This window comes from Podospora anserina, chromosome 1, assembly GCF_000226545.1.
Source record: "Podospora anserina S mat+ genomic DNA chromosome 1, supercontig 2".
NCBI lineage: Eukaryota > Fungi > Ascomycota > Sordariomycetes > Sordariales > Podosporaceae > Podospora > Podospora anserina.
Genome location: NW_001914855.1, coordinates 921,733 through 935,318, shown reverse-complemented (window position 1 = coordinate 935,318; position 13,586 = coordinate 921,733). Strand labels below are relative to the sequence as shown.

The 13,586-nt window shown below is 53.0% G+C and overlaps 5 protein-coding genes across 5 annotated transcripts in view; all 5 read right to left on the bottom strand.

Annotated features, from left to right (window-relative positions):
* Positions 1 to 76, bottom strand: part of PODANS_1_11670 (uncharacterized protein) — a gene marked incomplete at both ends in the record, with an annotated part of 2,403 nt that extends 2,327 nt beyond the window's left edge. Inside the window, one exon of the mRNA XM_001908799.1 lies at positions 2 to 76. Coding sequence (XP_001908834.1) covers positions 2 to 76 — 75 coding nt within the window. The remainder of the gene's footprint in view (position 1) is intronic.
* A 484-nt stretch (positions 77 to 560) lies between these two features.
* PODANS_1_11666 (uncharacterized protein) lies at positions 561 to 1,628 on the bottom strand (the record flags this gene model as incomplete). The annotated part of the gene is made up of 1 exon (XM_001908798.1): positions 561 to 1,628. One exon carries the CDS (start codon positions 1,626 to 1,628, stop codon positions 561 to 563), a length of 1,068 nt encoding a protein of 355 aa, XP_001908833.1.
* A 100-nt stretch (positions 1,629 to 1,728) lies between these two features.
* On the bottom strand, positions 1,729 to 2,874 carry PODANS_1_11665 (uncharacterized protein; the record flags this gene model as incomplete). Its single annotated transcript, XM_001908797.1, has 2 exons — positions 1,729 to 2,726; positions 2,781 to 2,874. The coding sequence occupies 2 exons, from the start codon at positions 2,872 to 2,874 to the stop codon at positions 1,729 to 1,731; spliced, it is 1,092 nt and encodes a 363-aa protein (XP_001908832.1).
* Positions 2,875 to 6,247: 3,373 nt separating this feature from the next.
* Positions 6,248 to 7,148, bottom strand: PODANS_1_11660 (uncharacterized protein; the record flags this gene model as incomplete). Its single annotated transcript, XM_001908796.1, has 3 exons — positions 6,248 to 6,593; positions 6,646 to 6,899; positions 6,981 to 7,148. 3 exons carry the CDS (start codon positions 7,146 to 7,148, stop codon positions 6,248 to 6,250), a joined length of 768 nt encoding a protein of 255 aa, XP_001908831.1.
* A 1,924-nt stretch (positions 7,149 to 9,072) lies between these two features.
* Positions 9,073 to 11,958, bottom strand: PODANS_1_11650 (uncharacterized protein; the record flags this gene model as incomplete). The annotated part of the gene is made up of 1 exon (XM_001908795.1): positions 9,073 to 11,958. The coding sequence occupies one exon, from the start codon at positions 11,956 to 11,958 to the stop codon at positions 9,073 to 9,075; it is 2,886 nt and encodes a 961-aa protein (XP_001908830.1).
* Positions 11,959 to 13,586: the final 1,628 nt, after the last annotated feature.

The window sequence follows — 13,586 nt, the reverse complement described above, 5'->3', positions numbered from 1 at the left end:
CAGGGGGGACCCCTTCTACTTCCGGGCGTTCGGGGGATTGACCCATTGGCGGGTATTCCTTCACCCCTTCATTCATTCGACAACCTTGGCCTTCCCTCCCATTCCGGTGAATTCCTTCTTTCCTTTTCACCCTTCCTTCGGTCCCACCTTTTCACTTTGAGGTTTGGGGTTCGCGGCGAGGCGACGCCCCTCGGTCAAGGCTTCCATTCCCTTGGGCACGAGGCGTTGGCAGACCTTCCGGTCCCCCGTCATTGACCGGGCTTCCCTCATGTCTTGAACCATTGCCCACCTTCAGGATACTGTGATTGGCTGGCGGGGTGTGGTTATTGGCCGTCGGCTGTTTGTTTGCCTTTGAATTCAGCCAATTATTGTCTGTTCTGTTGCTGTTGTTTGTCTGCTGTTGACCATGTGGACTTGCAACTGTTGCGCAACGGAAGTCGAAATATGAGAAGCCTCCAAGAGGCTTGTGATGTCGGCATCGTTCTCAGTCTGTGCCTCCACACTAACAACAGGACTGGAGCCGACAGGTGGTGTGTCAACACTCCCTTCCTCCGAAGATGTCAAACCACTTCCGCCCTGTCGCGAGACAGCACCTTCTGCTCGGCCTCCCCTTCCAAAGAAGTCTCCGCTTCACCGCGCGTGGTCGTCGTCGTTGGGCTCGGGGGTAGCGGTGGATAAAGCTGTGTAACGAGCAACTGCTGGTCAACACCAACGCAAGAATCACTCTCACCCTCCTCCTCCTCCAAAGAGGTCTCGGGCTCGTCATCCGTGTCCTCACTTTGCTTGTCACCGCCGACGGTGACGGCAACGTCACGGGTGGAACCGCCGGCCTGCTCACGCGCACCAGCTTCCGAGTCAAAAGACACTTCGGCTTCGGGCAGAGCAGGGTTTCCGGACGGACCAGGGGAACCGTGTTTGTCGTTGTCATCGACGGCGTCGGCGGTGGGTTCGCTCGGTGAAGCTTGCTCACCATCCACAACAGCTAGAATGGAAGAGGCGACGCTCGGTGGCGCGTCGTCCTCATCACCGTCGCCAGAGTCATCATCCTCTGGCCCGCGGGGACCTTCGGAATCGACGTCAGACTTGGAATCGTCATCTTCAGAGCCGCGAGGCTCGTCCGAATCACTCTCATCCGTGGTGACCCACTCATCTTCACTGGATGACGTGGCGGGAACAGTGGCATTGGCAGCCTTCAGCTTGGCCGGGGTGTCGTCGCGCGTCGTCTTCCGGATGCTTCGTTCGCGCGCGGCGAGGGCAACGCGGAGTTCCGACATCAGATCATCGGAAGAGGTTGGTGCGACGGCGGTGGCCTGGGCTGGGGCGTCCGAAGGAAGGACGAAGGGAGTATCGGCGGCGGCGGCGGCTGGTGCTAAAGTCACCGAAGTGACAGCAGCGGGAGAAACAACCACCAAAGCCTTGATCTCTTTCTCCTTCTCGGCTTGGGCGTGACGGTACGCAATGAGCGACCGTTCACGAGCGAACCGAGCTTCCTTTGTGACGGCACTCTCCTTGCGAGGCCGCATCATCATCTCGTAGATCTCGTTGTCCGGCGCGTGATGCTCGCGAACGGACAACGCTCTCAACGCCTGGTCCATGCCCTCAATTTGGGAAAAGGCGCGCTGGACCATGGTCGATGGCGAGAGAGGAGCGATTTCCTCGATGATGGCGGGTGCAGGAGAGGCAGGGGGTTCGGAGTGGGAGTGGTCGGGGGTCGGAGGCAGCTCGACCTCAGTTCTCTGTGACGGGGAGAACCTTGCTTTTGCTGCGGGGGTGACGAGCGGTCGAGACGATCATCTCGAACACGCTCATGTCCTTCTTCTCTTCTGGTCGTCTAGGAGACGCAGGGGGGAGTGCGGCAGGGACCAAGCTATCGGGCTTGAGCACGAGTGCCCGCGAGGGCAAACGCGCCACAGCCGGGATCTTGACGATAGGGTATGCCGCTGTCTGTTTGACGACAATCTTTTGGATCTGGATGGCAGAAGCAATGTACTGCTGCCGTTTGTTGATCACCTCATCCAGTTTCTCACAGGCGGCCTTCAACCGAGCAAGCTCAGTCTCCAGCAAAGAACCCAAGAAACCGGCGAGGAAGAGGAGCCGTTCCCAGGTAGAGAAACGACTCAACTCAAAAAGACCGTCTTCCATCTCGGCAAGGGGGATCTGCTCCCAGATAAATCTGCGCACACAATGGGAAAGCCTCCTGTTCGGGTGAACACGGCGGAACTCATCAACAGCGGCTTGAGAGCTGTCGAGAACTTTCCCAAGGGTGACGCATTGCTCGGCAAATCTCAACTCTTGAACGTGACGCCGCGCCACCTCGTTGAGTAACTCGCGGAGGGTGATGTGACTCAGCGGAATCATGAGAACAACGTTCTCAATCAACTCAGGGAAATTCCTGCAAGTCCCCCGCGACTTTCCGAGGAAAGCCCTCCACGAGGGAGAAAAGACAGGGGCCAGGCAACACACCGCGGTAACGACGTACCTCCACAGGACATTGAAGCATCCCGGGAAGTGCTTGCACACAAGAGAAAGCACAAATACAGTCAGTGCGGTGGTGAAGGCACCAGACGAGAAGCTCGCAGACCCGTTAAAGTGGGCCAGGAGTCCGCCCAGCACCGCAGAAGCAAAGGCTGCAAAGTACTCCTTTCGGAAGCGAGGGAAGACCAGAGAGAAGAACAACAGAAGGAAAGCCAACCCGGCGAGGGCGGCGGTCGGGCTTGCAGTTTGGACTGTCACATTCGTTAACAGACGCTTGAAATCTAATGACTAAGAACGCAACATACCTGCTAAGCCGAGGGAGCAGACAACCACCGCGAGGGCGGCGAGCTGGGCGAGAAGCCCGAAGGCAACTGCGGCGAAGGTGGTGATGGTGTACATCTTGTCTGTATAATCGTTAGCAAACCGGTCATGAAGTCGTGGGACACAAAGACGAAAACCTACAAAGCGGGGACGAAAAGCCGATGCTGGAACTGTTGAAAATGGTCAGCGAATGTCGTGAAGCCACAGAATACCAAGATGAAAGCCTACAAGGTGAGACGAAAAGTCGTTGCTTGGGTACTGTCGAAGATGGTCAGCCAAAGTTGAAAAAGTCGAAAGAAAAACAAAGATCAAAAAAAAAAACTCACATCGCTTGACGGATGGCGAATTTCTGGTACTATTGAAAATATCGTTAGCAAACGAAAGAGAAGAAGAATAAATGCCATGAGAGGGCGGGAATGGGGGTACCTACAAGCGTGGCGATCGGTCGTACTGAGTAAAAAAAGAAGAGAGGGAAAGGTTCACGGGAATTTGGGAGAGCAGATGAACAAACCAGGCAGCGGAGGGTCAGGCAGCGGAGGGTCAGGCACGGCGGTGGGCAGAATTTTCCCATTCACTGGGGCAGAACAATAACAATGGGCAGTTGCTCCTTCCTAAGCTGGGACGATGATGTCGTCGATCAAGGTTCGAACAGAGGGTTTGGTGGTCGCTTTTAGGGTCTGAACTTGGGGTAGCGATGGGATCATTTCGAACATATGAGTTTCTGACAATATCAGAGGCAAAATGGAGGTTGAAAACAACATGATATCAGGTAGATGAAGGCCATAAGGGTCTTCAGCATCTTTCCAACAGACAGATTAACGGGCATTTTCTTTTCAGTGATGATGTAGTATATAGACAGATGTTGGATCAAAAAGCCCACACGACGCCAGGGCATTGACTCTTTTCTTTGTATTTAACCACCTTGTCCTCCTATTCAAAACGCTGCTGTCTTGATCAAAGGTATCTCTGCAAACGCCCACAATCATTGTCACCAAACAAGAACACACGGAAGATTGCCTGGCAAAGCCAACTCAAGCACACTCTTGGACCACTACCCAGCCTTCATGCTATCTTCAATTCGATATTCATCTGACCATTTCCAGATCTCATGCTTGACTTAGGGAGCCTCAACATCGCAGAGCCATCCTGAACATGATATCTCAAGCAATAAAGCACACCCAATGCCCTACACACCTCCCAGAAAAAACACAACCCAATCAGATCCAAAAAAACACCTCTAGACATCCCCAGCCTCATGAATCTACAGCCTTGCACATCACCCGACGTCTCCTATCATCGGCAAAACTCAGGTCTAACCTCAAGTCTTGGCATCCCCTATCTCGTACTCCACCGAAGTAAACATTGCACCCGCCTTTCCCACCAAACCCTCACCATCAGGCACCCAACCACCTGACTCACAATTGAGCTGAACACCGATATAAATGGAAGGCACAAGGACCTTGATAGCCTGCTGCCTGGAGAAACTTGCGCGTCAATTGCACTGAGGGAAGGAGCGAAAGTGTGCGCAGTTGGGAAGGAGCGGGGAGGACCCACTTTTGGCTGTGGGGGCAACGGGTGGTGAGAGTGGCAGAGGGTGGGAGGGACTGTGATGTGAGCCTTCAAGACGGTGAGGCAGCTCGGGCAGGAGGGCAGCGGAATTTTTATGGGGGATTGGGGGGTCGGTGAGCTTAGTGGGTGGTGAAGTTGCAGAGGGTGAGTTTGGTGATAATTCCTCATGTTCGATGTCAAGCCGCGCGAAAAATGACCTGGAAAGTTGCAGTTCGGGAATATTGAGGAGATCGTGGGGCATCATGATTTCTTCTGTTCTCCTTCAATCGTAGGACTCAGCGATGGGGTCTAAGCCGAGATTGATTTCTGGCCTGTTGGGTCGTCGGAACTGTTTTGATGGCGGTTTTTCACTGTTCCCAAGCACTCGCGGCCTTCATGTTTGCAGTATGAGAGAAACGCAACTTGATGAAAATCCCGTATCGTGTAGACTACCACCGCGACTGCTGTGACTGAGCCATGTCGAAAAGGCATCAAAATGGGTGCAGAATATTGGCGATCTTCGACTTTAAAGCTCAAGGGCGTCTCTCAAATTGGCAGGACACTCAGTAGGTCATTCTGAGAATGGTATCTTGACAAAATCCCTCGTTTTATTATTACTTCTCCGAGATTCCTGGCATGTTGTGGGTGAAAAAGGCACTCCAAGAGGCTTCAGCTCACATCACGGCATTGGTGATGCTTTCAAACGCAACGTCTCGGCATGAAAACAGGGGTAGGAAATAAGCACCAAGGCCCATAAATGGCCATTGATCTCGTGTGGGACTTTAATCTGTTGACTATATGATGGTCGATGGTGTTGAATATATTATGGCTGATGGTATGCCTGACTGATGGTTGTCTCCCATCCTTCTCATGACCAATGTAAACTCCCATGAAGTGATGTCGGCACAGACAGTGAGGATGTGATATGGTCCCTGGTGATAACCCAGTTTTCCCAGAATTTATTGGGATGTTGGGACTTAGCAGTGGTTTACTTTCAACATTTGAAACGGCCATATCATAGCATTTGGGTTTGTTTTACCAGGTATCAAATGAAGAAGACCGTCCCAGAATCCCGCGCAAGCAAGTTATTCGCCATTTCATTTCATATCGCAAAGCTCTTTGTCCTGCCACTGCTGATAAAGTTTCCTCAGAACGGGGTGCGAAGTCCTAACGTCATCCAGATAGTGACTCTACCCAGATTGAACGAGTCCTCAAGTCAGGTACACCATTTGGACATTCGTCTTCATGATGTTTTAGCATCCAGTTTCAATTGTCACATCCGCATCTGTCCCCTTCTAAAACCTCCAACTCACTACAACCGCCACCTGAAAACCCCATCTTTTCTTCTTTAGCTCTCTTCTCCCACCTACATTTACATTCAGTCCCTTAAGAAGCCCTCTGCCAGGGCCAACCGGGAGTGGGAAGAACGCAGCCGACCAACGCAGCAACGCTTCCGAGCCCGGCCACCAGGGTGTTCTGGGTTCTTCTCGCCTTGGAGACAAGGCTGTTCTGTCAGGAACCGCGGATCCTCGTCCATCTCAATATCTTCGGATGCGTCAGATTGGTATTCTTGCTCCTTGCTCATCTCGGAGAGCCTTGATTGCTCGGCTTTCTAAAGCAAAATCCAAACTGCCCGCTGATTTGACTATAAACCATACGCATTTCCAGTCTTTTCTTGATGATATATACAGCCCAATATATTGCTCCGGTATCCTGACGACGTACATGATGCCCTAATAGAAACGAAAACACCCGGGTATACCCATACATCGTGATATCCATCATTAAGTATCCATCATCAATCAACATTACCCTGCCACACAAGGAACCAAACACCAACACCTTGCCTCTAACTCAACTCCAATCCATCACATCATCAGCCTGTCATTCACATTGCAAACCCTCACTGCTGCTGATAAAACTGCCCCTGTGGCACCGGCACAGGCTGCTGAGGCTGCGGAGAACACACTTGTTTCTCCCGAGTCGCCGGTTGCTGCTGATAAACCTGCTGCTGCGGTTGCTGATAAACAGGCGGCTGCTGCTGGAACTGCTGCTGGAACTGCTGCTGAGGAACCTGCTGGTACACCACCGGCTGCTGCTGCTGCTGTTGCTGCTGCCCCTGAGGAACTTGCACCGTTCCAACAGTAGGCTTAGGACCAAAAGGCACACCCGCCTGGGAGTGCCCGCCTTCCTTGCGGTGTCTATGGAGTCTGATCGAGTGGATGATCAACGAAATAACATGAAGGGCACTGTTTCCATTAGCATACAAACCATGGCGGGGGGTTAGAAAAAAAGACTGACAAGTTAAGCCCACCCATCCCACTAGCAGCCGCCAACCCAGTCCACCAAGCCTGCTCGTATGTCGAGGTAAGATAGAGGTAACTACCATAATACTGCATCCAAGGAGCGATATGCGCCGCCACGACTGAGAAGGAAGCCAGCCACATCACAATGAGGAGGATGTCCAGTGCGAGGACGGCCCAGTAGTTGAAGGCTTCTGGGGCGCCGAACCAGGCGACGAGGTGGTAGATGGAGGTGACGATTGTCATGATGGCCTGCCCAAAGATGTTAGTCCCACTCCCGACATAACACAAGATGGAAATAGAAGATAAAGATGAGGGGGTGAAGAAACATACCACAGCCAACATGAACGCATTCCCATCCCAAGCCAAAAAGTGAATACTATACGCCACCAACCCCAGAACAATCACCGCGACCACCAGCTGGAGGATCCTCAAGACAATAAACCCCTTGGGATAAATGGGGAAGTGCTCGCGGCCGGGTTTGCGGAGGGCGGTCGACATCTTGTCTGCCTGCTTGTTTGTTGTCCTTTACACTTGCCGGTTTTTTCCGTCGTTAAAAGACTGCAAACCTAATGAAAATAAAAGATGAGAATCAAAGAGAAAAAAAAACGCCTCTGACGAACGGGTCGGGGGCTTTTTACATCACAACCCGCACGCGTAAACCTTACTCTTGTCTTACCCAGCTGACCAGCCCAAAGGCGCAAGGCTACACCAATATTTAGTCACCAAATCAAGAAATGCGGTCAACTCCATTCTACAAGAAAAGAGCAAAACTGAACCCTTGTCTTTTCGCTGATAGGGAGGGGCGTGCTGCAATGCTTGCATGGTTCGTGGTAGTGACTTCAAATACCAAGCTGTTCAAAGTGCCACCCCAGTGCATTGACTTGTCTCTGCTTGTCTCGCTGCGCCCAAGAACTCGGAAAGACGGTGATTCGTCGACACCATCACGACCTGCAGTTGAACCCTTGGATGCGGCTGAAGCGCCAAGCTGAAAGTTGGGCTGAGAACCACTCGACCACCACAACACATCATGATAGCTAAACCCAAAGGCATCATCTCGATCGAGAATCATTTGCACTCACCAAGGGTACCTAGTGTTGACCATATAGTTAAACCAAGTTCGTGTTTTTACATGTTGAGAGTTACCTTAGGTATATACCATCAAAATTCTATGTGCCGTTGAGATCTGAGAAAGAAGAAGTGACCCAAAATCAAGACAAGGCTGTGACCGCCCCCCAGAAGAGGCCTAGCCCCCCGGCACCTCACCACCAAGACCAAACCAGGCAGTCTAAATGATTTGTCAAAAATCCCCCCCCCCTTGCCCTCCCACTATTGGCTCACCTCTTCAATGCCGTCCGTCCAGCCCCAGGCGGCGGCACAAGAAATCATTCCCCATGCACAGCGCTTGTGCCCTACTTGCCGCGATCCCGAAAAGTCTGATGAAATATCGAAACTGGGTTCGGCATCTTGACCTGATCGAGATGTCTACCTACCTACGTGTGACTTGAATATCGGCCTGGCGTTTCTACCCATTTGATCAAAGACACCATTCCTCTGCACAACCTCCATCCCAACCCGTCACTTCATACACATCGAGATGCAAGCACTCACATCACACACCACAACCCTCAGTCGAATCGGTGCAGCAGTAGTCCATCTTTATTTCTCGCTCCAGCATACATAAATCCTACTTGTAATCACCCTCTAACCAGCAACTAGCATACAGCTGGGCATACAGTACTGCCCCCCCTTCCCGTGCTCTCCTCTCCCCCTCCCCATCACCACCAAACCAAACCAAAACTCAGCAAGCAAAACAGCAAGAAAAACATTTATACGCACCACCACCACAACTCCTTCTCAGTTAAAATCTTCCATTAATCAATCCATGCTCCCCATACGGATGATAACAACAAGAATACAAAACTTCCTCTCCCTCTCAATCATCAAAAACATATGACCCCCCTTTTCTCTTTCTCCCCCCAACCACACCAATCCATCCCGTCTATATACAGAACTTTCCCCCTCCCCTCTCCCATCAAACTCTGGAAAATAAAATAAAAACTGGCTGATGCAAGAAACCGAAGAAAAAAAAAGACAACAAGCCTGAACAGTCAAAGTCAAAGAAGAAGAAAAGACACCCTCCTCCTCCCCAAAGAAAAAAAAAAACAAGCAGCTATGATGGGTATCAAAGCAAAAAAAAAAAGGCTATAAAAGCCTATAATAAACAAAAACTGTTCTTCTGTTCGAGAAAAACAAAATCGAAGCGTAAGCAATGCTCATGTCGAATAAGTTTCTCAACCCCTTCCTCCTCTCCCCAAGTCTCGAATCGAATCAGGTATCTATCATCCATCCATCCTTTTCCTCAGAAAACCCCCCAAGTCTCGCATCATCATTAGAGCAATAGTATAATCCAAGTTGTCGTCCTTCATGCAAAATCATCGGCATCCCCGCCATCATCCATCACCAACTGATCAACCCTCTGCACCAGCTCCTTCGTCTCCCTCGCAATCTCAAACGCAATCGGCGGCAACGTCTGCGTCCACATCCTCCACTCCCGACTGGCACTATCGTTGCCCGCAGCCGCAAGATCCAAACCGCGCTTGCCCGCCTCCATCAGCCGCTCCCGGCAGGCAGAAAGACGCCTGACAAGCTCGACACCATTGCCACCAGTCGACTCCGTCTCGGACACGACCTGGCCGACAACATCCACAATCGTGTTGATCTCCTCCGTGACCTGGCTAATGTCCGCGTCGTTGCGTATCAGCTGCACAAGGTCCTGGATCGTCTGCACGAGCACCGCCGTCTGGTCTTCGAGGTAGATCTTGAGGTCCTCCGCCCGAGTGTCGCGTTGTTGGCGTGCGTTGTTGTACATGCCGTTGGCGTTTCCGTTCACAGCCTTGTTCAGGTTGCCGTGGCCGCCTCCGTTGCCGTTTGTCATGGATCCGTTGGCCATCTGTCCGTGGGTGTAGGATTCACGAGGTGAGTTGACCGGGCTGTACGCAGACGAGTCCATGCTGGCTCGGCTTCCGGCGGCGCCTAGGCCGCGGAAAGGTGGTGGGCGCTGAAGAGAATCCTCAGCTCGGGAGGCCTGGCTCTGCCCATTGCTTCGTGGCGAAAAGAAGCTGGCCGATTCAACAGGAGTAACCGTGCCGTCGTCATCGTCATCTTCCAATTCACCATCCGGGGTAGATCGAATCTTGACAGCTCGGAGGAGCTCAACAACAGCCGTGACCAGGTGAGAGGCAGCAGCATCGAGGAGAGTCACTGGCGCAATTCCAGCCGAGCTAGCAAAAGACTTGGAGGCAGTAATAAGATTGTTGGCTGCGGGGGATACTCGGGCCTTGAGCTTCTGGTTTTGCTGCGCAAGCTCGATGTTGTTCTTTGCCGACTCGTCGATATCCTTAGTGATCCGTCGGACGCTTACCACAACTGCCTTCATAGAGTCAATCACGCGCTCCGGGTCATCCACGCGCGCCCGTTGCAACAGCTCGTCAATGGCGATCTGGAACTTGGTGACATGGACGTCCTTGACCAGCCCATCGTCTTGCGTGAAGCCCTTCTCGCGCACAAACTTCCCAGCGTCCTGTTGCATTGGAATGCCCTCCGAAGACCCACGTAGATCCCGCAGCTGAGTTTTGGCGCGGGCGTAGCGATTCCTCCAGTCCCGGACCTCCTTCTCCAACATTTCGATCGTCTTCTCCAGTTCCGACTGCCTTTCCCACGAGGCACCGCTTTGCTGGGAAATATTGCGCATCTCCATCAGGAACCCCTGGGCCTCACGACGAACCTCCTCTGTCACCTGCTCTTGCTCCTCCAACGCCGCACGCAGAGCCCTGTTCTCGCGTTTTAATTCCTCGTCAGCCATGCCGTTTGACTGTGCGTTGGCGCCGGCGCGAGCTTCGTCAAGCTGTTCTCGAAGTTGGCGAATTTCCTCATCGTGTTCGTCCCTGGTCCTGTCCAGCTCCCTCTTCATCGACTCGTTCAATTCCTCCACTTGAGCAAGCTTATTCTCCAGTTCGGCGCGGGCGTCATCCCATTCCCTCTTCTCAGCATTAGAAGCCGTGGCTCGGGAACGTTCCCCATCTAGAGCGTTCATGAGGTCGTCATCCTTCTTCTTAAGTGCATCCTCCATGCTGTCCAGTTTCTCACGCAAATCCCTAACTTGCTGCTCATAATCCTCAAGAAGTTTCTTGTCCGTCTGCATACCATGATTAGTTTGTTTCCCGAAAACCTCGGGTGAAAATGAGCCTACCTCGGATGCGCCAGCACTTCGTTTGCTATCACGGTCTATTGACCTGTTCATGCCATAGGCATCAGATCCGGCAGGATCGGGACTCATGGGGCTGATGGCATCATCGTCCTCCTCCACCATGGTGCTCTTGTTAGGCACAATGGTGTTGTTCTGGAACTGCTTCGCAATCGGCTGTCCATAATTGCCATTCGGCGGCAGGCCTGGAGAAGGTGGGATAGGGAAGCCGCTGCCGAGAGGAGTAGGCATCCCTCGTCCGCTTCGTATTGAGCTGGCTTCTGAAGGGCGTCTACGGCTCTGACCCCGAGGAGGGAACCCGCCATTCATTCCGCTTACCGGTGTTTGCGACCGGCTGATGGGACCTCCGCGTACTGATACTGGGCTGCCAACACGGGGGATATCCCCAGCCGCGAAGCGTGGGAACCTCCTCTCCAGTTCGCAAAAGACATCGGTGGCCAGATCGCGGAAGCGTGGAGGGCCCAATGACGAAAGTTTTTGGCGCGCTTGGTTTCGCTTGGGGTGGAAGTTGTCCTCAGGTAATAGATAATCAGGTGGACCGGATCCTGGAGGAGCATTGGGGGGTCTACGAGCTGTTGTCTCACGTCGCTTCAGCTCGTCAAAGACGTCGGTACTGAGCTCGAGAAACTGAACCCCAGTAAGGCGCTGCAGCTTGTCGCGAGCTTTGTTCGGTGGTGGCTTCGGGTTGCCGTCACGCGAAGTCGCTGACAGAAATCGCTTGAGTGAGACATAGTGCTCAGCGAGCACCATCTCATGGCCGCCCAAGTCATCCCTCACGACTTGGCTTCTGCCACTCTCACTCCTTGCGTATAGGTTGGTGCCGGCACTGGATCGGCCGACAGAGGGAGGCGGGGAGGGACCGCCGACGCTCCTGGGCCCCGGTGGGAAGTTCCCATTCATCGCCCTGACAGCACCAGCCGAGTCGGGTGGTGTGGTGATGTCTCCGCGGTTGTTTGGATATGTGTTTTTGTCGGTGTTGGTGGGATAAGACCACTCGCTACCGCCTACAGAGACAGGAGACAGTGGCGCATTGAGGCCATTCATGGTCTTCGGGGTGGCTCGGAGGGAATGGCGTCGTCAATCGTGTCAAGCAGGCGCCGGGCCAGATCGCGCACTGAGAGACGGGGAGTTCGCGGCAGAGGCCGAGGTGAAGATGGACGTCGTTGTACTGTGTTCCGTGCACATTCAACGGGGAACGGGGACGGTAGAACGATTCAAGAGAGACAACGGTCCCGTCGGTATTGGAATGCGGTGCAAGTGTAGCGGGAAACGGTCGGTGGTCGGTGGTCGGTGGTCGGCAGGTGGTTGTCACAGCATGAAACGCATCAACGCCCCAGCCAACTGCGACGCTTCCTCCTCGGGGGTGGCCTTCTTCTTTCTAGGTTGCTGCTGCGGTCTGCAAAATTACGCCAAATTACCAAATGAGAAGAAACCGGCCGTTCAGGAAGTGTTACCGCTAGAGAAATACAGGCAGGAATTTACGGCGGCGGTGGCCGTTGGGTCTCGTTGCTTGCGGCTGGGGGACCTGGAGGGGACCTGGTCTGCTTGTCTGAACTGATCTCTTCACAGAAAGAGAAGTGAAAAAAAAAGAATAGAAAAGCAAAGATATCAGTGTAATTACAGAACAGTGCGCGTGTCTGTGTGAGATGGGGAAAAAAGGGCGGAACGTCAAGGCGCCCCTGACGACGGGATGAACTGTACGCAGCGATGTGGTTGGCTGCTGCTGAACACTTGGGGTTGCAATTTCCTCAATGGCTAGTCGCGCGCTACAGCAGGAACAGTTGGCGAAAGGAGGCGGGAGGGCCCAGAACAGGGGGGGCTATGGGGGTTCTCTTCAGGTGCACAGGCCCCAAGGTTACGCAGGCCTCTCTCAACGGCGATGGAGTCTTGTGAGTCTTGGTCAGAATGGCTTCAACTTTCTCTGCCAATGAACTTGATCGCACGTGGCCACGGCAGGCGCCGGCATGCACGACATCACCCACAAAGCACACCACGAGCTGAGGGAGGTCACGGAGACAAGGACCATCCATATCAGAACAAAGACACCATCAGACCAGTCCCTGGCTAGCCGATCTCCACGGGACAAGCCTGCCCAGAAAACACCAATATTTGTATTCGTACCTACTTCGTCCACCGATGAGAATCGTAGGTATTGTGGACGCAGTACACTATGTAGGGAAATAGAAATGTCCCCTTGCTGCGGCTCTCTCTGCGGTAACGGTCACATGGATAGCGTGTGATTTTCTGAGCTTGATTTCCATATGCATTGACTCTCGGGCCCATCCGCATGAGCCCCCATGGGAACATCCGTTTGATCTTCCGTACGCTGGATAAATAAATCACACCTTTCGTTGCGCATCTGAACAAAGATGCCTCCGATCAGGACATTCTGGAAGCCGAGTCATTTTTTGCGCTTCGGCGGGTCGACGTCTTCTTGGGCTGAGAACTCGGCGGAACATCCCCTGTCGCCTCATTTCATCTCGATCTTAGGTCCGGAGTCCTAACAGGGCCGATCCGGTCCTTTAATCACTGCATCCCGGGTCACGGCAAAAGTCCGACCAACGGAGCCGCGCCGGTAAAAAAAACAAAAGGCGGAGAATCATGTGCAAGGCGGTGTCAATCGCCGTCAAAAGACAGCAAGAAAAGAAATAGAAAAGAAAAAGAAAGAGAAA